The sequence below is a fragment of the Lissotriton helveticus genome, chromosome 11 (assembly GCF_964261635.1).
Source record: "Lissotriton helveticus chromosome 11, aLisHel1.1, whole genome shotgun sequence".
In the NCBI taxonomy this organism is placed as follows: Eukaryota; Metazoa; Chordata; class Amphibia; order Caudata; family Salamandridae; genus Lissotriton; species Lissotriton helveticus.
Genome location: NC_136072.1, coordinates 1040930272 through 1040957359, shown reverse-complemented (window position 1 = coordinate 1040957359; position 27088 = coordinate 1040930272). Strand labels below are relative to the sequence as shown.

The following is a 27088-nucleotide window of genomic DNA, read 5'->3' as shown; positions in this document are numbered from 1 at the left end:
TGGGAAACATATCCAACAGATTCTCCTACCTCAAGTTCTCGCTCTCTCTTTTTCCTGTGGTGATGGCAGGGGATCAAACCAAAAGACTTCCTGACGAGGAAGCCCATCATCAGCAAAAGAAAGAATCATGGAAGCAGCAAGGAAGAAAACGGATTTCTGTTTAGAAGGACACCAAATACACCTGTCCCAGGACCTTGCAACAGTCACTTTGCAGAAAAGGAAAGTATTTTGTCCTGCCACTTAGTTTCTCGAAAGTCAGAAGGATTGGTATCGCTGAGGGCACCCCTTTATGTTCATATTCACCTGGCAGTAGCAGCAATATCAGACTACATCATTGACAGAAAGGAATGAAATACTCAAACTCCCAAAGGACAATCCTGACATGGATGAAGGCCCCAAAGATGGACTAAAGCCTGAGGTACTGCTAAGGGGCAAGACTACACAAGCAACATAAAGGTAAAATACATCAACCCAGACTCAAATGGAACAAAGGATAACAAAAATACAGAAATAGCAGAGGTTAAGCCCGTGCTCTCAAAGAAAGAAAAAAGAGACAAAGAAAAGCATGGAACAAAAGGAAAGCAGCCCAACAAAACAAAATATGGCTATTATTCTTGCATCATAAGAATGTCAGGTCACGTACTTTAAATAAAGAAAACAAAATCAGAATTGGAATCTATAACCCCACAAACTATCACCCAAGGAATCAATCCTACAGGAAACTAGAGAATAACCAGCTTACCTGCTAAAAATGATACTGAAAATTAATCATCGTCAGTAGCAGCTGGACAAGAGACATCACCCAACAGGCAAAAGCTCATTGCCCATAATTGTTTGGAATCATCTATCACCAGAAAGGAAGGTAATACTAAATCAGAGGGATCAGGGCGGGACTGGGAACGAAAACCGGCCCCGGCAAAGTGCTCGGCTGACCCCTGGGGGGAGGTCTGAACTCTTTGCTGGGGCCGGTTTTCGGCCGATTTTGTTGCAGGGCCGATTTTGCAGCTATGCTGCATAAACGGCCCTGTAACAAAAACGGCCCCCAGGGGCCCAAAACCGCCCCCACCCTTGCGGCGCACCGGGGGATTGCCCGGTGACCGCAACGGCCAGTCCGGGCCTGAGAGGGATACGACCAAAGGAGATCAGGGCTCCGGGGAATTACCAAAGAAGCAGTTAGAACAAGAGGTTCCCGTAGGTCAGAAGGTGAGGGCATACTACTGCTGCAGCAGCAATGTTCAAACTCACCAAGAGTAAATGAATTAAACAAAATAGTGTTACTCCCAAACTACATTTCAGGAGGTAACTTTGATACCTTAAACAGAGGTACAATCATAAAACTGGTAAAGATAGTTTGGGAAATAGCCTATATCAATTCTTCCAATTTGTTATCGATTGAATTTAAACCACATCCATCCATGATTAAGGGAGAGGTAACAGTAACAACTTGGTCTTCACCGGAATTTACAGAGCATATAAGGATTCATCAGCAACAGATTAAGGCTTGTGGCATAGAACTACAAAGGATAGAGGCCCCATGCTACCCCGGTCCGCTTCTCCCCAAAAAGGAAAGTGAGGGATCCCTACTGAGAGGCGCCATAGGAGCAGCAAAAAGTCTGAAAGCCTTCGAGAACTTAATGATTACAGGGCCCCTGACAACAGCTCCACTCAAAAGGAGTATAGATGAATTTAACACAACCAAACAAGTGACCAAAGACAATAGGATGGGGCCTCAGAAACATCGTTTTAACCCACAATCCTGACGAACCAAAGCACCACAAGAAATTCAAAAAGTCACTAAAATTTGCTCTTGGAATACCCACGGCCTAGAAAATCTTGTAGGAAAACCAGGTGCATTGGAATTCCTGCAAGCGCACAATATCATCTTAGCCCAAGAAACGTGGAGCATAACTCCCAACAATATCATAGGCTTTACTGGCGATCATGAGCCAGCAATAAAATCAGCAAAATTTGGACACCCAAAGGGCGGTTGGTCCTCGTATTTCCCGACCAAATTGGATTGGGCACTAGAAAAACTAACCATAGGGACGAATTGGGTTCTTGTATCCAAGCTGGAACAGCACAAAAACTATGGGACTGTAACAATACTAATACTACTTAATGTCTACATCCATCCAAGCGAGGATACAAAAGACGAGCACATAAACATGTTGTTCGGAATAATAAAATCACTACAAAGGTTGTATTGTCAGGCACAATTCATCATCACCGGTGACTTTAAGATCAATTTATGTATTACCCCAGGGAATATGAATAAAAAGGGAAACAACTTCAGGCGACAACTTGAAACATTAGGACTGATTCATCTCAATGGAAACACAAAAAAAGACTCACCGGCGGCAATGACGTTTTTAAGTGGGTCTAAAAGCTCAACCATCCCTGGTTCAATCATAAACTACGTAAGCAAAAAAGCCTAATAGTGCGCAAAATAAGAGCAGTCTCAAACCAGTTAAAAATGGGGGGAAAACCCGACAGAAGCGAGCTTAAAAAAATTAAGAAAACAATGTAAGAAAAACTGTTGAGTAGTCAAATCTAGGGGCATATTATCAAGGACTGGTGATACATTATCGCCGCTTTTATCGGCAGGAAACTGCCGCTAAAGCGGCAATAATGGCCTTGATAATATGCTCTATGAATTCCAATCGAAGCCCATGTTAGATGTGTTCACATCTAACATGGGCTTCGATTGGAATTCATAGAGCATATTATCAAGGCCATTATCGCCGCTTTATCGGCAGTTTCCTGCCGATAAAAGCGGCGATAATGTATCACCTGTCCTTGATAATATGCCCCCTAGTTATCAAGTTGCAATATGGAATAAACTTCTTCTGGCTTGTAAACAATGGAACGGAAAACAATTCTGGTATCAGATAAATTCACTGACACTCGCAAAAAACAGACATCAAAACGCAGGGATAAATGAGGAAGCATGGGTAGCTCATATAATGAGTATGTACAAAGAACCAAAGCTCAAATCAACTCCAGTTAGTCAATTAGTAAAAAAGGACAGCAGGAGGCGCACGGAACAAAATATGCAGATTCTCCCTGGGTGCATAAAGGCGAATAATAAACCCATCTCCCCGAAATGTAAAAATTCCGACAAATTCAGAGTTGACCAAAGTCAATATTCAGGAGAAGACACAGCCTTCTGGCCCACATCCCGGAGGTCGGGCGGCGTACCCTGGAGGAATGCCACCGAGAAAAACACAGTCAATTATATAAACACGCCAGGAGTTCTGACAACTGCAGTGACCGTTTTTGGTTTTCTTGTATTATCCCTCCTTATTCATGTCATTCATTCCCTTCTTCCACATAACCCATCTACCACCCATCCGCACAGGTGGTTGCAAAACGAACCTCATCAAACACTTAATAACAAAACACTCCCCCCAAAACGCGGCATCATCAGTAGCGCACATGCAACAGTCAGGTTATTTGCGTACGGCCCGATAGGGTGCAGACCCCACACTTACAGTCATTTCTCTGGGACATGGGACAAATTATAGGGTCACAAGACATGGAACATCCGTGCGCGCCCATTCGGGCACTACTCCAACTCAGGTCCCCCTGTCGCGCCTCTCACCAGATCTCCCTCGGAGTCAGAGCTCTCAGGAGTGAATAATTCGGCGCTAGTGGCATACGAGTCATTATCCGGCAGCCCTTCAGCACACATCTCCCTCCAAGCCAGGAGGTCCTCCTGCAGTTTCTCATCGCGTCTCGTGCGCTGCATGTGTGTTTCTTCGGCTAGGGACCACTCGCGAACATCTTTAAGCCATAGGGACAGTGAAGGGGCCCTCTGCCCCATCCAAGTGATAGCCACGCGTCGTCGAGCCAGCACTAACAGCAGCTGCAGGAACTTGTAGGACAAGTTTCTCTTTTTGGGCTTGGGGACCAGCGCCAGAAGACAATGAAGCGGCTCCAGATTACTCCGGAGGCCCGTGACACGGCCTACGTAGTCCACCACCTCTTTCCAGAAGTGACCTATTTGCGGGCATTCCCAGGCCAGGTGAAAGAACCCAGCCCTCAGCGTCCCACATCTAGGGCAGTCATCTCGCCTGTCTGCAGAGATACGCTGCAAGGATGCCGGGGTCATGTAGGTGCGGTGCATAAAATTAAAGTGGATCAACTTGAACCGCGCAAAATTCCGACAAATTAACAGAAGTAAGTCAATTAATCAAAATCATAAAGAAACTAAACTCAGAGGACGCACCAGGACCCAATGGAATCCCCAATGCCCTTTTCAAGAGAGAAGCTTCATATTGGGCCCATTACTTTACCCCACTCTTCGATGAATTGTTTAAGACAAACGGAATCCCTGAATGCTGGAGGGGAAGTATTATCCGGCCTATTTTTAAAGGGGGAAAGTCAACAAAGCCGACAAACTACAGATTAATCGCTTTAATTGATGTTGAAGCAAAGTTATACGCAAGTTGCTTGCTAACCTAACTGAAAAAATGGTCAGATGATTAACTGCATCCCAAGATCTCAAACAGGGTTTCGGGCAGGAGCAGGCACTTTAACAAACCTAACGTCATTAATATTGTTAGCCGAAAAAGCTAAATTTAAGAACACCTGCCTGTTCGCCTGTTTTGTGGACCTTAAGCAAGCTTTCGACAGTGTGCCCCGTAAACGTCTATGGGAAAAACTAGCCAGCTGGGGCATCCTCATAAATCTGTTAAAGGCCATCACGGAATTATATTCGCACACATAGAGCCAGGTAAAGTTAGGAGACGGCTGGTGGATAACAAAGAAAATATACACCCAAAATGGTCTGAAACAGGGGTGCGTGTTAGCTTCTACTCTTTTTAATCTGTAAATATCTGATCTTGAAGACGCCCTCGTCGAAATCAATAGTCATCCTCCATCGATAGATAATGAGGAAATTAGATGCCTTCATTACGCTGCCACTCTAGTACTCCTAAATTAAACGCCAATCGACTTACAAAGAGGAATGAGTGCCTTAGTCAAATATTTGACAGCACTAGCGCTAGAATTGAATTTATCAAAAACAAAGGTCGTACGGCTAGTGGATGCCAAAAAAAAACAAGAAATACATATGGGATATAGAGGGCAAGAAAGTCGAAGCAGTCACCTCCTACAAATAACTTGGATTCTTGGTAGAACGAAAATTAAGCTATAAATAACAGCTTATTTCAATGAGGTCAAAATCTCAAAACCTGATATACGGCTTCAGCGTATTAAAAAAGAAACTAAGCTGTCCATCAAACGGCAACTTATTAACAGTCATGCAGGCACAGTTTATGCCAACAGTAACCTATGGCACTGAAATAATGAAAGGATGTGATATCCCGGCCTTGAATAAAATACAAACAAAAGTCTATAAAAAAGTCTTCCATATCCAACAAAGTGCATCGCCTGCCCAGGTGAGGCTAGAGTTTGGCTTATTAAATCAGGAATTTCGCAGCAAAGGAGCATTCATAAAATTATGCTGGAGGTTGCGTGCTTCTGCAAGCGGAACCATAGACCACCTATGCTGGAAAGAAATAGAAAGACAAAAAGAAAAGAAAACGCAAGGATTCCGGGGGTAGTTACTTAAACCAGGTGATAAAGGACCTCTCTGCTCAAGATATTTGGAATCTCAGCATAGGAAAAAAGGCGTTCAACAAACAAATCAACATCACAACAAAATCCTTGTCTCACTCAACGGATGAGAATACCTTACTGCAAAGCGGGATGCCTGGACGGTTATCAATTCATATGGGAAAAAGAAGTCCCATGACTATTTATCAGCCTATTTCTCACTTACCCTAAAACATAAATGTATGACGCTGCGTCTGGGCATGTGGGAAACAAAAGTCTTAATCCCAGATTGGAAGGATAAAGGGGAAAATCGAGATTGCAGACTATGCGATTATAAAGATGAATCTATTCAACGCATTTTTTGCATATGCCCAAAGTTATTAAAGGAACGGAAGTCACTAATAAAATCACTATTGAATAGTTTGAATATTAGAACATGTAGAGAAGCAGTAATTACCTGGCTCGGCGGAACCTCAATTCCCCTAGTATGCATGGGGGTGAAACTTTTAAATGTGTATTTAAAGGAAATCGGTTGAAACTCTGTGGAGAGCGAAACTGATTTTTAAAACTATCGGGCAACCAGAAAATCTCGAAGAGTTAAATGCCGTTTAATAACAAGGATGTTAGAAAGACTTGAACTTATGAAACCTTAGCTTTAAATGAAATTTTAAATATTTGACGCACAAAAGTACCTTATAGATTAACTTTGTAATATTCTGCCAATGATTTTATGTGTTTATATGTAGTAGTACTATTTAAAAATGTCATTTGGTGTAATGGTTTTTGTTTTTAAAAGACCAGTTACCTAAAATAAAATCTTAAATCTTGAAATCTTACTGGAGGAACGCCTTGGAGAAGGGAAGTTGAAGGCTGAATGTCGAAGTCATGATCAATAATAAGGGTGCAATAGTCAAGTATCACAGACGCAGGAGGTTGCAGGACGCTCTTGTTACTTCTGAGCGGCACCAGGGTAGGAATAAGGCAATGTACACAAGCGGTAACTTGACCGCGTGGAATACCCTTCGCCTGCCAGCTCATGGGCACGCAACATTTGTCTAAAGAAGACCAGTGTGTCAACATTTTCAATACATTTTTTAATATATTTTCTATTACATTTTCTATTACGCTTCACCTAGGGCCAACACATGCCCTGAAGCTCAAACTGACAGCCTATTTTTGCTACCAGTTTGTAGGACTTGAGGCCCACTACTTTAGAACTGAGTAATATCCAGTAGGGACCACCATAGGTCCTGATGAATAAGCAGTAGGGGACTGCTTATGAAACATGTCGACCTGGTAGTTAGCTAACAGCTCTACCACAAAACCCCTTTTTTAACATTCCCAGCCAGAGAAGCGAATAAAATATATTTTTTCTACTAGCCAGGGAATTTTTAATTTTTTCTACTCACATATCTAGGTCCCTACACTTCACTGAAATCACCTACACTGCACCAACACATAGCTTTTCGTCACAAAATCAGTGCTCCCACATAATCCGTAGGTTGTAGCACGCCCCGCCCCGTAGAGGGACGGGAAGACCCCAATGATGAAGCATGACACTAAGGGATTCTTAGTGTGTGAGGGGTATTTTAAAAGCACATAGTGCCCTCGTCTTACCAATATAAGAGAGAGCCTAGTACTGCACCTTTGTATATGTATAAAAAAGTAAAAATTTATCACCAGCACACATTGATAGAATCTCTTTGTTTGAGCGAATCAGTAAGGAGGGTGATTCTATCAATTCTTCTATGCTTCCTCTATTGTTTTGGGGCATAAACATCCCCAGATGTTGATGAAGGCCAGAAACGTGCACACATAGTAGGTAATTATGTTGGGTTTAGGTACTACAGTAAGGCAGCAGCGGCACCTCCATTATGGCGGAGGTGAGTCGCCCCTCCTCCGCCGGGCAGAGGGCGGGGCTGAATCATGCATTTGCACTGTTACTGCAGCCCCTGGCAGTGTACATTAAGAGAGAAGACTGAAACAAAAAACCTGGTGTTATGAGAACTTACCCATTGATAACTGAACTCTAGTGGTTGTGTCCAGTAAAGGAATTTGCCTAGTGGGTGGCCTACGTTGTAGGTACCCCACCTTTTGATTATTTTCTAACGTAGGGACATTGTTACACTTTTCTCTGTCATTTCCCCTGGTCCCAATCTGTTCCTAAGGGGTCCCCCTATACTTTCTTTGCAGTGTACATTAAGAAGCACAAGAAATTCCTATTACAGAAAGATGAGAAGATCAAAAGCAGACTTCTTCAGTAAGCAATTAGACCAAGCCAAGAATCGACCCAAAAAGTTATTCGATCTAATCAAATCTCAATCGAAAGGTGGCTCTCACTTCCTCCAAGCTAACACAGACACATTACCCAATTGCAAGGAATTTGCCTCCTACTTCACTAGGAAGACAGAAAACTTAAAGTCAGACTTGTGCAACAACCTCCTAAACCCATACAGATACTCGCATGGTCACCTCATTGCCCCCGCGAGGAACCCCTCTCTTATGCTCCGCAAAGTTTGATCGCAAAAACAACACCTGCTGGTCTGCCTTCAATACTTACAGCAAAGAAACTATGTTGAGAACGCTTACGGCCATGAATCCCTCCAACCACTACACAGCCCCTCTACCCGCAAACTACTTAAGAGACTTCATCCCAATGATATCGCTGTTATGGACCAAGATTATAAACACCTCGCTCCTTCAAGGAACTATCCCTGAAATCCTCAAAGCAGGCCAGGTATGCCGAATCCTAAAGAATCCATCTGCGGACCCTGCAGGCTTGAACAACTATCGCTCAATATCCAACAACCCCACCTTGGCCAAATTGTTTAAAAAATGTGTTCACACGCAACTTGGAAACCACATAGAACGATTCAGCTTGCTCGATCAATACCAATCGGGATTCCGTGCAGGACACAGCACTGAATCAGCCATGACCCACATAATAGATGACGCATTAATAATCCTGGACCAAAACGAAGCCTGTCTACTAATCCTGCTTGACCTATCCTCTGCCTTCAACACCATCAAACACGACAACTTGCTTGACCTCCTGAAACACGGAATGGGTCTATCTGGCTCTGTGCTTAATTGGTTCTCCTCCTTCCTCCAAGATAGAACACAAAGATTCAAGCTCAATCAATCCTTATCCAAGCCCACTCCAGTCACCTTAGGAGTACCGCAAGGATCATCCCTGTCACCAACACTTTTCAACCTTTTTATAGAACCACTCACATAACTTCTCAGGTTCTCAAATGTCCATTATCACATGTATGCAAATGACACACAACTTTATATAAAGATCCACTCACTTGAGGACATCAAGTCTCTCAATGCAACGCTCCAATAAACACAGTCCTGGTTGGCCAAAAACCATCTAAAACTAAACATCCTCAAAACCGAATTCCGCTTAATCCCCCCCCCCCCCCCCCAGCCGATCGACCATCATCCTCGAGTGGATGAAACACCTGACAGCACACAATGGTCAACCTCTCATTCTCGACTCAACGAAATCGCTGGGAGTAACTCTAGACAGTAAGCTAAATATGCAGAAACACATCAGCGCCTCCACAAAAGGAACACATTTTCAGATGAACACCTTGAGAAAATTCAAACCCTTCCTACCCGCAAATGACTTCAAACATGCAGTTCAAGTGCTTGTAATCCCTAGAGTGGACTGTGGGAGTGTTGCTCTCTGCACCCTTCCCAGATCAATGACAGCCCCTCTAAGAGCTTCAATCAACTCAACTGCTAGACTCATCACAGGCTCCAACAGAAACTGTCACATTTCCCCTGACCTTTGTGCCCTCAACTGGCTACCTTTCGAGTTGAGAATACACTAGAAAATCGCCTGTATGACACACAGGCATTACATCAAAAACTCCTAGTTATCTAGCTGACAAATTGGTGCTCCCCTGTGGTAACAGATCCATCAGGAGCTCATATAACTTGCTTCTGAAACCACAACGATTTGCTAAGAAGAAAACTTACAATCGGACCTTCTGATGAATGGTCCTAAGGATTTGGAATGCCTTGCCCCCAGAAACGAGACGGAACCCTTCCACAGCATTATTTAAAAAAGAAGTGAAATCTATTATCATGGCCAAATTCACCTGAACTATTGGTGTATCCTGTACATATTTGTCTTTTTCTATTATTTACTATTACTGTTTTATGCTAAATTATATTTTTTGATTTGCGTGCCTCTATTACTCACATCTGCCTGCAAAGCGCTCTGATACCCACAAGGGTCTTGTTCGCGCTATACAAAACCTTCAAAATAAAATAAATAAAAAATATGCGCACTTCAGCCCGCACAATCCCGGGGCTGAAAAAAGGGCAGAGGGATTGCAGCCACAGGCCCCCAGACGCAAAATGACCATCGGGTCAGCCTGCTCCAACCAATGCTGGAGCTGGTTGTGATCACGTTGCACAAGGAAGGAAGTCCTTCCCTTTCCTGCTGCCTGCTGAAGTCACTGCAGAGAAGAGAGACACATGGGACGTGGCTCCATGCAACTTATATGGTGAGTTTTTTGGACATCTCGTCTCACCATATTTTAATGTTGCTGGCCGCCATTAAAGTAGGGGAGCAAGGAATGTTTTGAAGGTTTTTGAAGAGCACAAATGGGATTGAGGGACAGGTGGGATGCATGTGAATAAGATGTGGGAGAACGATTTGGTGCCCTAGGATGTCTCTGAGCATACAAAAAGTATGGATTAATGGAGTAGAGGAGTGGGAATGTAAGATTGACTATGTGGGTTATTTTAAAGTGAAAGTATCTCTAATGATTGTGTGCCTTGTTTGGCTCAAAGCAAACAATACATTAATGTTACAAAATGTTTTTAGAAAACATAAGGGATTAAAATGGATGGATTAGTGAATAACAGGTAGATAGCTGGATAAAAGAATAAGTGTGATTATGAATAAATGGATGAGTGCATGCGTGAGGATAGATTTGTGGATGGATGGATATGTGAGAGGGGGATGGATGAGCAAATTTGTATGGGAAGGAAGTATGTATGAGTGAATGAAAAGGTATACAAATGGATGAGAATATTAATGAATGAGAATGGGCAGATTAATGTACAAGAATGTGAAATTGGATATAGGGATAAAGCAGTGGATGTAACTTAGATATGTAAACTGGCTGTATGAAGGGAAGAATGAGTGAAAGTTAAGGCACCCAGATCACTCTAAAGTTTGAAAGTTTGAAAACAAGTCAGCACTGGACATGTCAGGGCTTAGCTTAACTCTTTAAAAACGGAGATTCTCACTTTAGAGGCATGGCACATGTGTGCCTCCACAACCGTCTGGCCTAAGGAAATCAGGACATTTCCTAATACCTTTACCGGGAAAGAGACAATGTGTCCCTGCAGCCCAAAGCCTGTGTGTTGCGCCATGGGCTGTGTATTGTGTACTAGTGCATCTGTAGTCACCTAAGGCAAAGTTTATCAAGCTTCTGTGCATTGCACTGCGCTCCAAGGTGCGGAGCGTGAAGCACGGCCCCTGCCCACCCCGCAAGCACTGCCTACTCCTGCCCACCAGACAGCCTCTCACCAGTTGTTTGCTCAGAGAGTGCCCTGGGGACAGAGGAAACCAGTACCGGATCCCTGGGGAAGAGAGTACACCCTGCAAAAACATGGTGACAGCAGCTGTACAGAGGAGCGAGTAAGAAGGCACAACAACAACCCAAAAGGGATAGAAAGGAGTACACGAAAACACACAGCAATGACCTACGTGCAGGGCCGGACTGGCTACCGGGCAGTTGTATGTGCTGCCGAGCTGGGGGCTGTTTTCGTTGATAGGGACCTGCGTGTGAAAAATGAAATTCGTTTTGCTTTTTTTATTTCAATGCGCACGCAGGTCCCCATCAACGAAATAAGCCCCCACCACAGAGAAATTAGCCCCCAGCTCGGCAGCACACACAAATGCCCGGTAGCCAGTTCAGCCCTGCCTACGTGGGAGAAAAAAAGGAATGCACACAAGCACGCGCAAGCACGCACATAAAAAAAATAAACACAAAGGAGTGTGGGTGAAGGAGGGGGACAAGAAGGGAAAGTAAGCATGAGTGCATGTCTAAAAGTAATAACTACATAGCTGATAGTGGGAGGAGGGCGGGAATGCTCACTTGTAAATAACAAAGAAGTTTGCAGATGAATAGGAGTACTTGGACAATGGGACACTGATAAGACAATCGCTGAACAGGAACGACCGGAAATAGTACGCTACAGCCAATAGAAACAGAGGAAATGTAAGTGGCAAGCACACCAACAAATGAAAAGTTAGGGCAAGATGTAAGCCCCTTCTAAGATTATATTAAATACAATAGATTTCATGAGCGCAGCACAAGCAATGTGCAGGCCACACCTAAAAAGACATAGAAACATATAATGGCTGGGTGCTTCAAATACAAATTATTTTAGCTGGATTTCCGTTTTCATTCCTTCTAAGTGGGAAGACATAATTTATATATATATATATTTATATATATATATTTTATTTATTTATTTATTTATTTCTTTATTTCGGCCAACGGCCATAAAAGACACACATAAATACATTCATTAACTCATACATTTAGAACATAATACATGTGTAAGATCAATTAAAACAATAATTACAGTAATAAGGTGTAAAGTTAATTCTCACCAATTAAATCAAGGACATAGTTCATTCAGCAGGCAAATACAGTTTTAACAGCAGAATTCACTATTTAAAATCTATCCATCTTCAAAGTACCTGTCCCATTTTCTTTCGGACAATAAAAACTGAATGAAGAAACCTACTGATACTGAATACGATAAACTGTGCAGTATTAGTTTTTAGGATCCTGTATGCTATATAACAAGATCTAGTGCCTAAAAGAGCACACATTGGTTTGAGCCATTTTTTTCGAGCTTTCTGGTATGCTTTGCATATGAATAACATATGCACCTCATTCTCCTTACATATATCTGAGCACATAGGGCATCTCTCACTTATATTATTAGGACAATCCAGTTTTTTATTTGTCCAACGCTCAGTATTAGATTTCAGCATGAGGTTCCCATACCTGAACTTCAGGAAGAGAGTCTTAGCATATATTTTAAATTATGCTGTCTTTTGTTATTTGCTCATTTGTGTATTGCCTGAAGCATAATACTGTGTGCTTGGGCTTCACACTACTTGATCTGTTCTAGAGCGTCTTGATCAAGGATGCAGCGAAAGGGACCCAGAATGAAAGAGTTAAAAGTTTAATACTGGACTAACGAAACGATTAAACAAACGATGCATGAATTATTGTCTGCCTTTTATAGGGTTGCACTGTGAATAATAATTATGCTGTGTTAATCACGCTGTCTATTTATTTTGTGCAGATCGGCTGAGAATCGTTATTACCGGACCCAAAAATATCCTGGTAAGTACTACCTATGAACTGTTAATGAGCACAGCTGAAAAGATGCCTCAAAGGGGAACATGGCAATTTACCTGGTTTAAAAAGAGAAAATGTGTACTTTCATTAGACATTTCATTCGCTCTCAGATGTACTAAATGGTTTGCTTGAAGTCTTCTAAGAATGCTTCAGAACCTAAAAACAACTATCATTTCAGATATTACCCATTAAAAATGAACAGATCACTCTTGAAACAGTGGTGGGCTACCACCAGGCTTGCAGTACACCCAATAATAAAGGGTCTTGTACCCTATGCACCCTATGCATGCACAAAATAACGTGGCACGCCTTGATCTGAAGTGTATGTACTGGTTAGCACCTCAGTAAAAAAAAATGCTATTTTATGCATAATGCTGCTGACAGGAGCATTGCACCATCATGATAAGAAATTATACAGCAGCAACCGTGAAAACAGTGTTCAACACTACAGTAGCATAGCCAGTGTGTCATGTCCTCTAGTGCAAGGAAGAAAATAGGCCCACTGGCTGTTATTTTTTATTATAAAATACATCAATAATTAGGGTTCAGTGGGTCCCTCAGGCCAGCGAGCCCCGGTGCCACTGCACCTGCTGCACATGGAACCCTACCATCCGCATAGGGTGGCAGCCACGTATTTTCTCCCAGACCACTGTTCCTTAAAGAGGCCAACATCATAGTTGGAGCTGTCGGCAGACAGCAAATTACAGTCACTGCATGTTTCATAGCACGGCTCACTGTAATCCTAACCCTCACTGTGATACATGCCTCCCCTGCACTGGCGTCAGGTGCGGGCGCGAATAGGCCTCTCACCCATGTGCACCCCGCACCCAAGATTCTGTCACCTCGCTAGTGATGGCGATGACGTGCTCCCATAATTCACTCAAGAGCAGTGCCACAGAGACTGAGGGGACTCTGCTGCTAGCTGGGCATGGCCTCCCCCACTGCAAGCGCCTCTAAGTGACTATGAGTGGGAATTATGCATTTTTACATCAAAATGTGTATCTTTTAACATATTGGATTTTTAAATTTTATTGAGTGGCCTTTATTAGAATTGACAGTGAACCACGCCGCATCTGCCCTGAAAATGATTTTATTAGTCACTAAAGAGGCAAGTCTGTTGTTTTGTTTCTCCTGAATATTACTGTTGTTATAAATGGCGGAGCATTATGGTCTTTTAAACCCTAGTACATGGATCTGTCCCCCTTCGACTACCTTGGGCATCCCTGACCTGTGCAAATTGGACCTTTAGTCCAAAAGTTCTACAACTCGTGAAAAGCAGCATTTAGGGTAACGTTGGGTACCCTTCATCCGCATGAAAGGTAAAACCTTGCTGCACAGAATCTGGAATCAAGTAGAAGTTGGTAGAAATTTAGAGGTAAGCAGAGATATTAGAAGACCAACAAAGGGTACAAGCTTTGGCATAGCCAATAGGTCTCGCCTTTAGGTCTGTATGAGTGTATAACCATGCAGAATATTTACCAGGGCGCTAAAACATCTATTTTTACTTAATGAGCAGTACATTAGCCAGTGTGTGTGTGTGTGTGTGTGGGTGTGTGTGTGTGCGTGCGTGCGTGCGTGTGTGTGTGTGTGTGTGTGCACCATTCCAGTGTGTGTGGCCTATGCCTGACCGCAATAAGTGCACCTTATGAATACTCGTGCTGCCTGAAAAGCCCCAGAGGTAAAGGACAGTAACATGAAATAATTTTCAAACAGCACCATAAGCATCTTGAAAGATCATTGAACTCTGCCCATACCAAGATAGCCACCACCAAGCAAGGATAGAAATAGAAGGAAGAAAAAGTCTTCTTTCTACTGTTAAAAGTGGTCGAGTGTACATGTAATGCAGCATTTTTCTGAGCATCCCAGCATGCAGGAGAAGCACCTCTGACATCACGATGCTGCCTGCGTGGCTAATTCCCTCCACCCCTGTTTAGTGAACACATTGAGGTCACCATGTAGGGCAGCAGACAGTGTGTTCTCGAGGTTGAGATCCCCACCGCTGCCAAACTCCGACACAAATCCTCACATCAGCACAGCAAATTTTAAAACACATTAGATTGAATCTGTTTAGAAAGTTGGGATACATATACATTGAACAGCGTGGGGCAGAGGACTGTCTCACAAGACTTTTCTGAAAATGGAATGTAAAGGCTTAAACGGATGACTTGAGACCGGTCTTTCAAATAGTTTCTGACTGTGGCTTAATGTAGGTATACCAGCAAAATTTTGTTTGCTACAGTGTTGAAGGCCACAGACAGGTCTGAGAACCAAATTGGAAGATCCACCTCGAGCTACTAAAAGCCAGAGATCATTGAGAATTGAGACCATAAGTTGCTGAAGTGTCCCGTGTTCAGAAGTGAATAATGAGAAGAAGACCAAGGTTGGCATCCTGGTTGAGGATGCAGATCTCTGTGCTATGTTTACAAAGGAACTTGCATGAACTAACATGCAAGCAATCTGAGAAGAGCAGAGGTAGTGAAGAGTCCCAGGTACTGTACTTGCTTAAGGTTGTCCTCTAGAGTGGAGGTAGAGTTGTCTGACTGAAGACAGGACCATCTGCCCTGTTTGAAGATTTTAGAGACCCTCACCTGGCTGGCGAGGACCTCAGTGCCCTGAAGAGAGCCTCCGCCATGGCAGCTTCTTTCACATCCATGAAGTTTGCAGAGTTGGTGCCATTTTTAAAATGCCCGCATGGCATCTTTTTTTTATTAAGAAAATAAATGCCCAAAGTGGGAGCTTGTTGTATGAACATAAAAATCAAATGGCCCCGACCTATAGGGAATTTTCTCTCTGCACATGCAGCCCATGTTACACTTTCCCTCCCTGTGTCTGCAATGCCTCTCCCTTAAATCACCCCTTCACTTTGCCTGTCCTGCACTCTGACAACACCCATTTTTCAGTCCCCATCCTCTCATACCCAGCAATGAGAAGTAGGTATTCTGAGGACACAGGCTGTCGCAAAACCCCTTTGCTGTCAACAGACACCCCAGTTATAAATGATAGTGCATCCATTCCTCCCCTTAAAAATGTGTTCTTTTCTGTCTTTCTTTCAGCAGCCTCCGAAATGAGCAGAGGTAAAATTGTTAAACATGGGCAAAGGAAAGGTGAGACAAAAACAGTGCTGCAACCTCTACGGTCTGAACCGCAAGTCCAAAAAGTTCAAATCCCAAAATCTATGATGACGATGTCATTTCTAAAGGTATAGTAACTTAGTGGAAATACGGTTTTGACAAATGTAGCAAGATGCTTTGTGAATTGAAATTACACTTTATTAGCAATGTGCAACCTCTTTACAACAATGTTTTTAATGTTTTGTACACTATTTGGGCACTGTCTTTATTTTACAGAGGAGCTTCAGTGCAATTGAATTCGTTAGGAAATATAGTCCAAATACTACCCCCTCGCCTAACCCTTGCCATCTCAGAGATCCTCCCAACTTGTGAGATGAGACACAACTTTGCTTTTGAATGTTTGAGACTTCAGATGGCTAAAAACAAAAATGATAGATATTAGTGACAAAGCCTTCCGTAAAAGCCGTAACGTACATCTATCTAACATTGTAAAGGGCCATCCAGCGAATGATTTCACAGTAGCTAAAACAATTACAATCAGACCTCATTAAACAAAGGGGCATTTTGGAATCAGGATCTCAACTAGACATTGTCAAACAAAGTGACATTCTGGAATCCTGATTATAAGGGATACAGAACGAGAGTTAAAGAAAAGTTTTCTTTTACACTGGATGATGTGTTTAGATTGGTTCCTGCAATGAGATATTGTTTAGCTTAATACACTCTTCTTGCAGACTGAAGCATAGCTCGGAACCAAAATGATCTGGAGATACCTATATTGGTGTATGGATGAAGTCTACTTGAAGTCAATGAGTACTGGTATCACATATAGATGTATGATCTGAAATATTTGTTTTATCTGGAGGCGTATGCTTTTTTCTAAGGCAATTGTAGAGTTCAAACATGTAATTAGAGAGCCAATCATGTTTATGAAGTATGTAATTTAAGTATACAAACGTGATAGAAATGTTAGGTTTGTAGAAGAAACACTAATTAGAATGATTTGAAATGTTTTAAAATAATGCTTATAATAATGTGTTTTTAAACTGCTCACTGAAATCTCATTAATTGTTTTCACATGCAGCTGCACTACATAGAATGTTGCACATAAAACATCAGTACAGGTGTTCAGTGTAGTTAATTAAACCTTTGTGTCAGATCTTTGATGCAAACATCATTTTGTTACAGAGCGTCATGTCACCTGGTCTTTGTGGATGCAGCCATATTTTATAGGCAGTTGTTGACATGTTCATACATTGCTGTGCCAACTGGATAATCCCCACTTTTGTGACATGTGTAGATTGATGTTCAGTAAGGCAGGCATAAAGTCTAAGTGGTTCTAGCTGCATGGTTTATAAGTACCCTTTTCTGCTATCCATGCTTTGGTGGTTCTTAAAGGTCCAGGTCTTGGGTGACCTTTGGGTTTGCTTTGTGATCTGGGTGTGATGAAGCAGAAAGGTAGGTTTGCAGTATTCATGAGATGTGCTTCTGTGCCTGACATGTCATTTGACCTTCATTCCAGACAGGGCGAAACAGTGGGAGTCATAGATAAGTGCAATATGCAGGTGACATGATGCCAATGGCACATGGAGTTCAGAAACGTTTGGCTACTTTAGATGGCTGTGGTTCCCCATGCACAGTTGAAAAATGGAGTTACAAATTGGTATTGGCGAACTGTACATATGCTGGCAACGCACCTCAGAGATGAGTATTGCAAAGATTTTTTCATACCCTAGGAAGGTTGATGAGGTGTGTGTGCACATGCTGATGCTTTGTGGAGCACCAAGGACCACACAGGTTGCTGTGTGAAATTAAAGTAAATGTGTTGGTTGCTGGGTGTTTGGTGACAGCACCGATGAAGAAAAAATGACTTGTGATCTTCCATGTTTGTTATGTTATGTTATGTTAATAACAACTTATAGAGCGCGCGGACACCCGTAGGCTTCATGGCGCTAAGTCTGAGGGGAGTTGACAAAGTACCTAAGCGTATGCTTGCTCAAACAGTCAAGTTTTCAGGGTTTTCCTGAAGACCATAAGATTATCACAGCTCCTGAGTGTCAAGGGAAGAGAGTTCCAGAAACTGGGGGCTTGGTACGAGAAACAGCATCCTCCTTGCCGTTTCTGTTTAAATGAAGGAATTGTTACCAGCTGAAGGTGGGCTGAGCGTAAGTTGCGCATGGGTTCGTATTTAGTGATCATGTCTTTAATGAATCTAGGGCCATTGCCATGCAGGACCTTGAAGGCTAGACATCCCTTCTTAAAGGCTGCCGGTTGAGCCATCGGTAGCCAGTGCAGTTTCATCAGTCCCGGTCTGACTGACTGCCATTTAGGCTGTTTAAAAATGAGTCTTGCTGCCTGGTTCTGGACAATCTGTATTCGTTTTAATAGACCTGTAGGCAGGCCGAGGTAAATTGCGTTCGAGAAGTCGAGCCGCGAAAGTACCAGGGCTATCACCACCTGTATGAGAGCTGAATGTGTCAGCAGGTGGGCGATTTTCTTTATTTTCCGTAGTTGAAAAAACTGGAAGAGATCACTGCTCCCACCTGCCCTTTGAGCGAAAGATCAGCATTAAGAATAACCCCTAGGCTTATCACCGAGGGGGAAGTAGTGGGCGGAGACCCCAGGTCCGGCGGTGAATAGTGTGGGCCCCAGCTGATCTCGCTCTTTCCAGGCAACACTAGATCCGTCTTGCCTGGATTGAGCTTCAGGTGATTCAGGTCCATCCAACGCTGGATATGGGACATGGTCGCCTGAAACTCAGCTGCGGCGTTTGAGGAGCCAAGTGGGATTATGAGCTGAAGGTCATCCGCATACTTGAAAATGGTGATCTTCCTATTTTTTAAAGAATGAATCAGGGGTCTAAGATATAAATTAAGCAATAATGGTGATAGAGATGAGCCCGGAGGAACACCACAAGTGGAGGTGAGTTTAGGAGCCATAAAAGTTCCAAGCCTGACTGATTGAGTCCGGTCGGCCAGGAAAGATTCTATCCATCTGATGCAGGACCTCGCAGGCCAGCCAGCTCGACACGGTTCAGCAAGATGTTATGATCGACCGTGTCGAATGCGGCCGACAGATCTAGGAGCACCAGAGCTTGATGGTCACCCCTATCAGCGTTTGCTCTAAGAGTGTCCAGGACTGCAAGGATGACAGCCTCTGTAGAGTGCGCCGGGCGGAAACTGGCTTGATTGGGTTCTAGATAATCAGAACGTTCTATGACTTTCGAGAGACACCTAGACACATGGGCCTCCAATATTTTGGCCATAAAGGGAAGAAGGGAGATGGAGGGGTTTGTGGGGTCTGCCCCTGTTTTTTTTTATGAGGGTAACGACCGTCGCGTTCTTAAAGGCGCTGGGAACCCTGCCTTGAGCAAGAGACTCATTAAGGAGAGGGAGTACACTCTGAGGGAGTGCGGAGAATACCTCTTTTAAAACATGTGGTGGACAGCTATCATTGGGAGACCCGGAATTAACACGGGTCATTAACTCCACAAGTATTTTGGGGCAAATAGGCTGAAGAGCGTCTAGAGTGGAATGATTGTTAGAAATATCATCCAGTGGTTCCCAACTGGAAGAATTAGGGAGACTGTCTTTAATGCAAGAGATTTTATCCATGAAAATGTTTTTCAGGGAGTTGCAGAGCTCTTGGGTAGGGGCCTGGGTGGGTGACGTTCTCTCATCATTACATAAATCATTTATTATCCTAAAGATTTCTTTGGATTTGTTACAAGAGTTTAACATTTTTGTAGAAAAATAGGCCGCTTTGGTCCTCAAAATGATATTTTTATATTCTCTGCGAGCTGTAGAGAATTGCTCCTTGTCTTTAATGGAGTAGTTTAATCTCCATTTTCTCTCTTTTTGGCGCAGCGTAAGCTTTTGTTTTTTGAGGTCTAAGGTAAACCATTTGTGGGCGTCCGCCTGACGTGTGCGGGAGAATTTGACGGGTGGAACGTGAGTGTTGCTGGCCAATGATAACCACTCAGAGATCTTTCCTTCCATAAGATTGACATCTGGACAAAAGTGGGCAGAGAGCTTGTCAAAGTATTGACAAGATCCTCCGTATTTAGGGTTTTCCATCTGCTAGTCACACCTCCCTCCCGGGGCATGAACTTGATGTAGCCATTAATAATGGTAGTGAACTGGATCAGATGGTGGTCTGACCATATACATGGTACAATTGTGGGTGATGAGAGTGTGAGTTTATGGGACCAAACTTGGTCAAGAGTATGTCCCTTTTCGTGAGTGGGGGAGTATACATGCTGGGCCATATTGAGATTCAGAAGGAGCTCGGCGAGTTCGGTCACATGGGGACCACCGAGACATCGTTAAACCAGTAGTTCAGGTCTCCAATTAGGAGAACCTTGGCATGGTTTACCACTAGGGCGGCCATCTGCTCCACCAGGGCCATAGGAAAAGTGGGCATAGCTTGCGGGGGACGATAAATAAGTACAAGTGCCAGAGACCCTGTGTCCGTGTCAAGTTTGATGACTAAATTCTCGACCTCCGGAAGGGTGAGGGGTGCTAAGGCACTGAACTTATGATTTTTATGAATTATTGCTGCCATCCCACCACCCAGTTTTCCTGGTGGACGGTTGGCCGACAGAATGTAATAGTCTGATGGGAGTGCTGCTAAGATGTTCTTTGTAATGCAGAGAGTTGTACCAGTGACGTGAAACAAAGTCCTCCTAAGAACCCTGGTATATGCTACCTTGTGTGTTAAGTGATGCTAGGACCATTGTGTTTGACATTTTTTTAACCTTCTTTTACATAATAATAACAGCAGTAGTAGCAAAACTAGAGAGGTGACCCCACGGTCCAAAGGAACAGGGTACTGGAAACCAGCGATCAGAAAACTTCCCTTGGAGGATTTTTCAATCACTCACACTGCGCTCAATATCACTACACCATATTCTCTATGCATACTTGTCTTTAGAGGAAGGAGGGATCACAGTTCTATCCCAAGTGCCATACAAAATGTGCCCTACAAGAAATCGAGGTGCAGTGCTATTACTATTTTATTATTGATATATTTCTAAGCACATGATTCATATATTAAAAAAGATAATTTTTATTTAAAAAACATACATTTACAAAAAATACATTCCAGGAGTTTCTAATACCCCTAATTCTAATACAAATCACAATCTTGCATAAAAATCAGTTAAAAACATCAGCAACAATATCATTGCATATAACAAACAAATGACGATAAACTGACGGAAACCCTGTGAGTACAGTTGTGTTAAAGCTGTTACTAAATGTGGTCCACATCTAATGAACTGAAGAGCTGGTGGGATGAATGCTCCTATCCCAGAACTTCATATGGTTGGATTAAAATTAGTTGGCGTCGACGCGTTTCAGTGGTATATATTTAATAACAGGTTTAACGCAACAGGGTTTCCGTCAGTTTATCGTCATTTGTTTGTTATATGTAATGATATTGTTGCTGATGTTTTTAACTGATTTTTATGCAAGATTGTGATTTGTATTAGTCTACCATCTCATTGCAGCCTTATCTACGTTAACAATTTCTTTGTCATTCTATGGGTTAGTTCTTTTTTTTTACAATTTAATTGTACCCAACTGATTGTTAGCACTCTTAATTGTGATTGTTTCCTTTGCCCTTTTTCCTAAATATTTGTCAATTCCTTATTTTTTTTTAGAGATATTACCTTTACCAAATCTTAAAGTTCCACATATTTATATAATATCCCTTACCTTGAACCACTACCCATTATTTTAACATTTTACCCCTCACCCGTAACCCCTTGCCCTTTACTTCGTACACATAACTCCTTACTGCCTTATACTTTATTAATTACCTTCTAACCTTAACCCCTACCCTTAACCCAATTCTTACCCTTAATCCCTACACTTTACTTTACCGATTAACCTTAACACCTACCTCATACCCTTAGCAACTGCTAACTTATGCCTTACCCAATTAATCCTACTCTTAATTCATTAATCTCTTACCTTAAACCTTAACTCCTGACCGTCAATTCTTTAACTTTCACATTTTGGGCCACATGTATCAAATTTCGAAATTGCGATTACCTAATTGCAATTTTCTGAGAATCGCAACCAGGTAATCACTATTTCCAATTAAAGAAACTCCATTAGTTTCATATCCTGATTCCTAGTGGGTCGCAAATCCTAGGAATTGCTCAAATCACGGGGATGGTGGCCTGCTGGTGTCAGCGGAACACCATGTTCATGATTGCTTTTAAATAAAGCAATGTTCTTCTTTTTAAATGCAGCTCGTTTTCCTTAAAGGAAAACAGCTTGTGTTTAAAAAAAAATAGAAAGGTTTTCTTTTTTTTAAGAGCAGGTAGTGGTTCCTGGGACCACTGTCTGCTCGGTAAAAAACGTTTTTACATCCCTTCCCATTTGCGAATGGGTTACCACCTACTTGAAGTAGGTGGTAAAATGCTAATGTTTTGCGACCGCATTCACTGTCCCAAAACATTCATTCATACCATTAGGATTCGCTATTTGGAAGGGATGCCCTAATTCTAAACACGCCCCTTCCAAATACCTAATCGCAAACCACTTTCGCGATTCGGTTACAGGTTACCAAATTGCAAAATAGGGTATGATACATGTAAAAAGACATTTTTGCGTTCGCAAATGGGCCAATTCTGTGAATTGGCCCATTTGGGAATGCAAAATTGTTTGATACATGTGGCTTTTTATCTCTAATTCCTTCACCCTTATTCCATTACCCCATATCTCTTATCTTTACCATTAGCCTATTCCCCATAACTCTTTACCCCTTACCACTTACCCTTAACCTCTAGTTTAACCCTTAACCCATTACTGTTACTTCTTACCATTAGCCCCTTACTTATAACCCCTTACTCTTAACCTCATTACTCTTACCCTCTTCCTCCTTCCCCTAAGCACCTAACCAATTTTTTCTATAATATTACTTATATATTCTCTCATTGTGCAACTTACAATAAAATGACAAATGATGAGATGGTCTATTATGAAATTGCAGTCCACGAGGAAACGTACATGAGGAAATACCATAACAATGAAATAGATGCATACAAATGGTATGCTCCCTTCCAAACATCATCAACCATTCTGACGTTATTTCCTATTATGAAAGAAGTCTTCTCCAAACCAGATACAGAGGCAAGATCTTCAATCAATTATCGTATTTATCCCTTTAATATTTCAGCACCCGGATCTTACAGTAGGACAAAGAAGATATTTGTACAGCATTGCCAAGATCTACAGCACCAGTTATATGCGGTCCTTAATTAACAAGCAGTATCTGATTGGGTATAATCGGCAGAACGAACACGCCTCAAACAGGTACTTTGGTAAGAAACAACCCACCAAACCTATTCTTTATCGAAATGTTGAAAATGTACCTATATAAAACTTTACAGTAGAGCTGAGCCATTGCTCCGAACATAAGAAAGTTGAAAAAGGGATACTTTGAGTCATTTAGAAGGACAGATCCTAACACCCCCATGACATTCATTGAACTGATTTTTTTAGGAAGAGTAAAGGGGTAAAATACATCCAGAAATAAGTAACTCTGTGTAGTATAATTGCTACAAACGTCCGAAAACGAGGTAGTCAAGGTAAGTTCTAGGAGACTCGAGCCCGATTCACAAAGATTTCCCTATAAGTAGGTGTGACTTACGGTGCACAGACATAATATCGACTCCAAAATATCGTTTGGACAGAATATCGAGTTTTAAATATCGTTTGGACAAAATATCGACAGGACAGAATATCGACAGTCAAAATATCGTTTTTAAGGTAAGTGAAGTAATATCGACTGTAAATAATATAGAAAGTGAAAATATCCAAGTATATAATCTAGATAGTAAAAAATATCGTTTTTTAAATAATATTTAATTATTTATAGTGTTTTTATGTTATAATATGTGTGAAAAGTGTCATTTTATGTTATAATTATTTTTAATTAATGATTTTTGTTAAATTATTGTGTAATTTTATTCTGTAGCGGGTTGTGGGTTTATAGGGGAATAGGGTGGGAAGTAATTTAATTATAATTATTTAAATATGTACATTTATTAATTGGTAGTAATAATTAATTAATTGGTAATTAAATAATATTTGTTAATTATTTAAAATTTAATTGGTAATTAATTTAATTTAATTGATTAATTGCTAATTATGTAAATTAAAATAATTTATTTCCTGTAGCGGGTTGTGGGTTTATAGGGGAATAGGGTGGGAAGTAATTTAATTATAATTAATTAAATATGTAAATGTATTAATTGGTAGTAATATTTAATTAATTGGTAATTAAATAATATTTGTTAATTATTTAAAATGTAATTGGTAATTAATTTAATTTAATTGATCAATTGCTAATTGTGTAAATTTAAATAATTCATTTCCTGTAGCGGGTTGTGGGTTTATAGGGGAATAGGGTGGGAAGTAATTTAATTATAATTAATTAAATATGTAAATTTAATAATTGGTAGTAATATTTAATTAGTTGTTAATTAAAAAATAGTTGTTAATTAATTAAAATGTAATTGGTAATTAATTTAATTTAATTGATTAATTGCTAATTATGTTAAATTAAAGGGGTATTTTTAGGGTTCAGGGTCAGTTTTTGGTTTTTGGGTAAAGGGGTATTTTTAGGGTTCAGGGTCAGTTTTTAGTTTTTGGGTAAAGGGGTATTTTTTGGGTTCAGGGTCAGTTTTTAGTTTTTGGGTAAAGTGGTATTTTTAGGGTTCAGGGTCAGTTTTTAGTTTTTGGGTAAAGGGGTATTTTTAGGGTTCAGGGTCAGTTTTTAGTTTTTGGGTAAAGGGGTATTTTTTGGGTTCAGGGTCAGTTTTTAGTTTTTGGGTAAAGGGGTATTTTTAGGGTTCAGGGTCAGTTTTTAGTTTTTGGGTAAAGGGGTATTTTTAGGGTTCAGGGTCAGTTTTTAGTTTTTGGGTAAAGGGGTATTTTTAGGGTTCAGGGTCAGTTTTTAGTTTTTGGGTAAAGGGGTATTTTTTGGGTTCAGGGTCAGTTTTGGGTTTTTGGGTAAAGGGGTATTTTTAGGGTTCAGGGTCAGTTTTTAGTTTTTGGGTAAAGGGGTATTTTTAGGGTTCAGGGTCAGTTTTGGGGTTTTGGGTAAAGGGTTTTTTTAGGGTTCAGGGTCAGTTTTGGGTTTTTGGGGTACAGGGGTACAGTGTAAAAATAAAGTAAAATTAAATTTACATTAATTTAATTTAATGAAATGAAATTAAATTAAATTATATTAAATTAATTTTAAATAATTTAAATTATAAAAACTATTATATACTTACCAATACTTACGTTGTAATGGTAGTGCGTTGTAAAAGTTGCGTTGTAACGTCATATATCCACTGTTGCACTCCTTGGAGTGGGAATAGTAATTTTAACCCCTACGCTATCCAACGCTTTCCCTACTGTTGCACCCACTTGAGTGGGAATAGTAATTTTTACTCTTTTGTATTTGTACGTTAATAATATTGGCTATTATTTAATTAACTTTTGTTACTATATATATATATGTTTTAAGAAATATGATTAAAAAAATATAATTTTTTTACTTTCATTAATTATTTAATTATTAAAAGTTATTTTAAGTATTGTTAAGTATATTTTAGTAATTCATTTTTTATATTAATGTAATTAAACATTGTTTTTATTAAAGTCGATATTTTTTACAACTATATTTTTGTAAACGATATTTTTAACTCGATATTTTTGTACTTACCTGTTTGTAGATAGAAACTCGATATTTTGTCTCTCGATATTTTCTCAACGATATTTTTGTTGGTCGATATTCTGTCCCTCGATATTATTTCAGTGATCCGTGACTTACACTTGTAGCACTCCTGCTTACTCCTGATATTTAGAAATAAGCACGAGAACTACAAGAGTAAGTAACAGCAAACTCTTTATGAATCAGGCTCTCAGTCTATATCCCCCCATAGCAATTAGGTCAGGAAAGCAGAAAGATCAGCCACTGGTAAGAAAGAGCAAACCATGACACTGCAGCTGTTGCACTGGTGTGTGAGTACTTACATAAAGAGTCTTAATTTAATTTGGTGAGGCAAACGGAGATCAGTTGGTGACACCTAAAAAAGAACATATTGTCATTGTTTCGCCACAAAAAATGGACAAAAGAGAAGTTTTACATGTCACAACACTATGAAAGTCTAATTGAATGTCAAAAGAAAATACCCATAAAACAAAATAGAGAAGGAAAAACAAAGCAAACGTTGATGTAAAAATAGATATTTATAACGTAGAGATGAGTGAATTATTGTATTAAAAATATATGAACAGATTTTTGTAAAATAAACAGAGGGAAAGAATGAAAATATTCACATCACCACCAGATATCCTGAAGATGATCAGTGAAATGTCCTTGTCACAATAAAAACATGTAAAAGGAGACTTACAAAGTATCTAAGTCTCGTTTTATTCTTGTACATGTCACTCTCTGTCACTCATTCCTCTATTTCTGGTGGTGTCTGCCCCGTACCATGGTTAAATGTCTCTAGCCTATACAAGACTGCCACTTCCCTCTGTTCTCAAACAACAAGTCATCCTTTTGAGGGGGGATGCAATGTCTGTCCCTATAACATAGATTTTTGACAATTTGTATTAAAGGTGTTAGCACATACCAGGAAAATCAGTTCAAGACACCTGCCCAGAGTGGAACATCGAAGAAGCTACCCAGTCGACTACCAACGTCGCTTTCCTCATCGCCAATGGTGCGTGGCCCTGACGGAAAGGGTGGAAAAGCATTGCTTCCAAAGACAGAAAAAAATAAGCCAAGGTATGTTACAATTAAATAGACAGCTTTTGAACATTCCTTTTTTAGGAATAATGCAACAACAGAAATTGATTCACTCAGAAGATTCAGATATTAACTCAAGATTATAGCACACAATTCAGTCTTTTTAATTTGATGCCTTTTTTATTGAAGTGCATATACATAAAAGTGCCTTTTCCTTTGCATCAATTTAAAATAAGAAGTTTCGCTTGAAACATATGTTAAATGAGTGACAGGACTGAAGTAGCCGAA

The 27088-nt window shown here is 40.9% G+C and overlaps 1 protein-coding gene across 1 annotated transcript in view; it reads left to right on the top strand.

The window, feature by feature from the left end:
• FAM216A (family with sequence similarity 216 member A) overlaps positions 1-27088 on the top strand; it is a 199292-nt gene that overhangs the window by 89567 nt on the left and 82637 nt on the right. The window contains exons 2-5 of the mRNA XM_078666130.1: positions 12916-12956; positions 16025-16170; positions 23231-23375; positions 26671-26839. Coding sequence (XP_078522256.1) covers positions 16036-16170; positions 23231-23375; positions 26671-26839 — 449 coding nt within the window. The 5' untranslated portion in view covers positions 12916-12956; positions 16025-16035. The remainder of the gene's footprint in view (positions 1-12915; positions 12957-16024; positions 16171-23230; positions 23376-26670; positions 26840-27088) is intronic.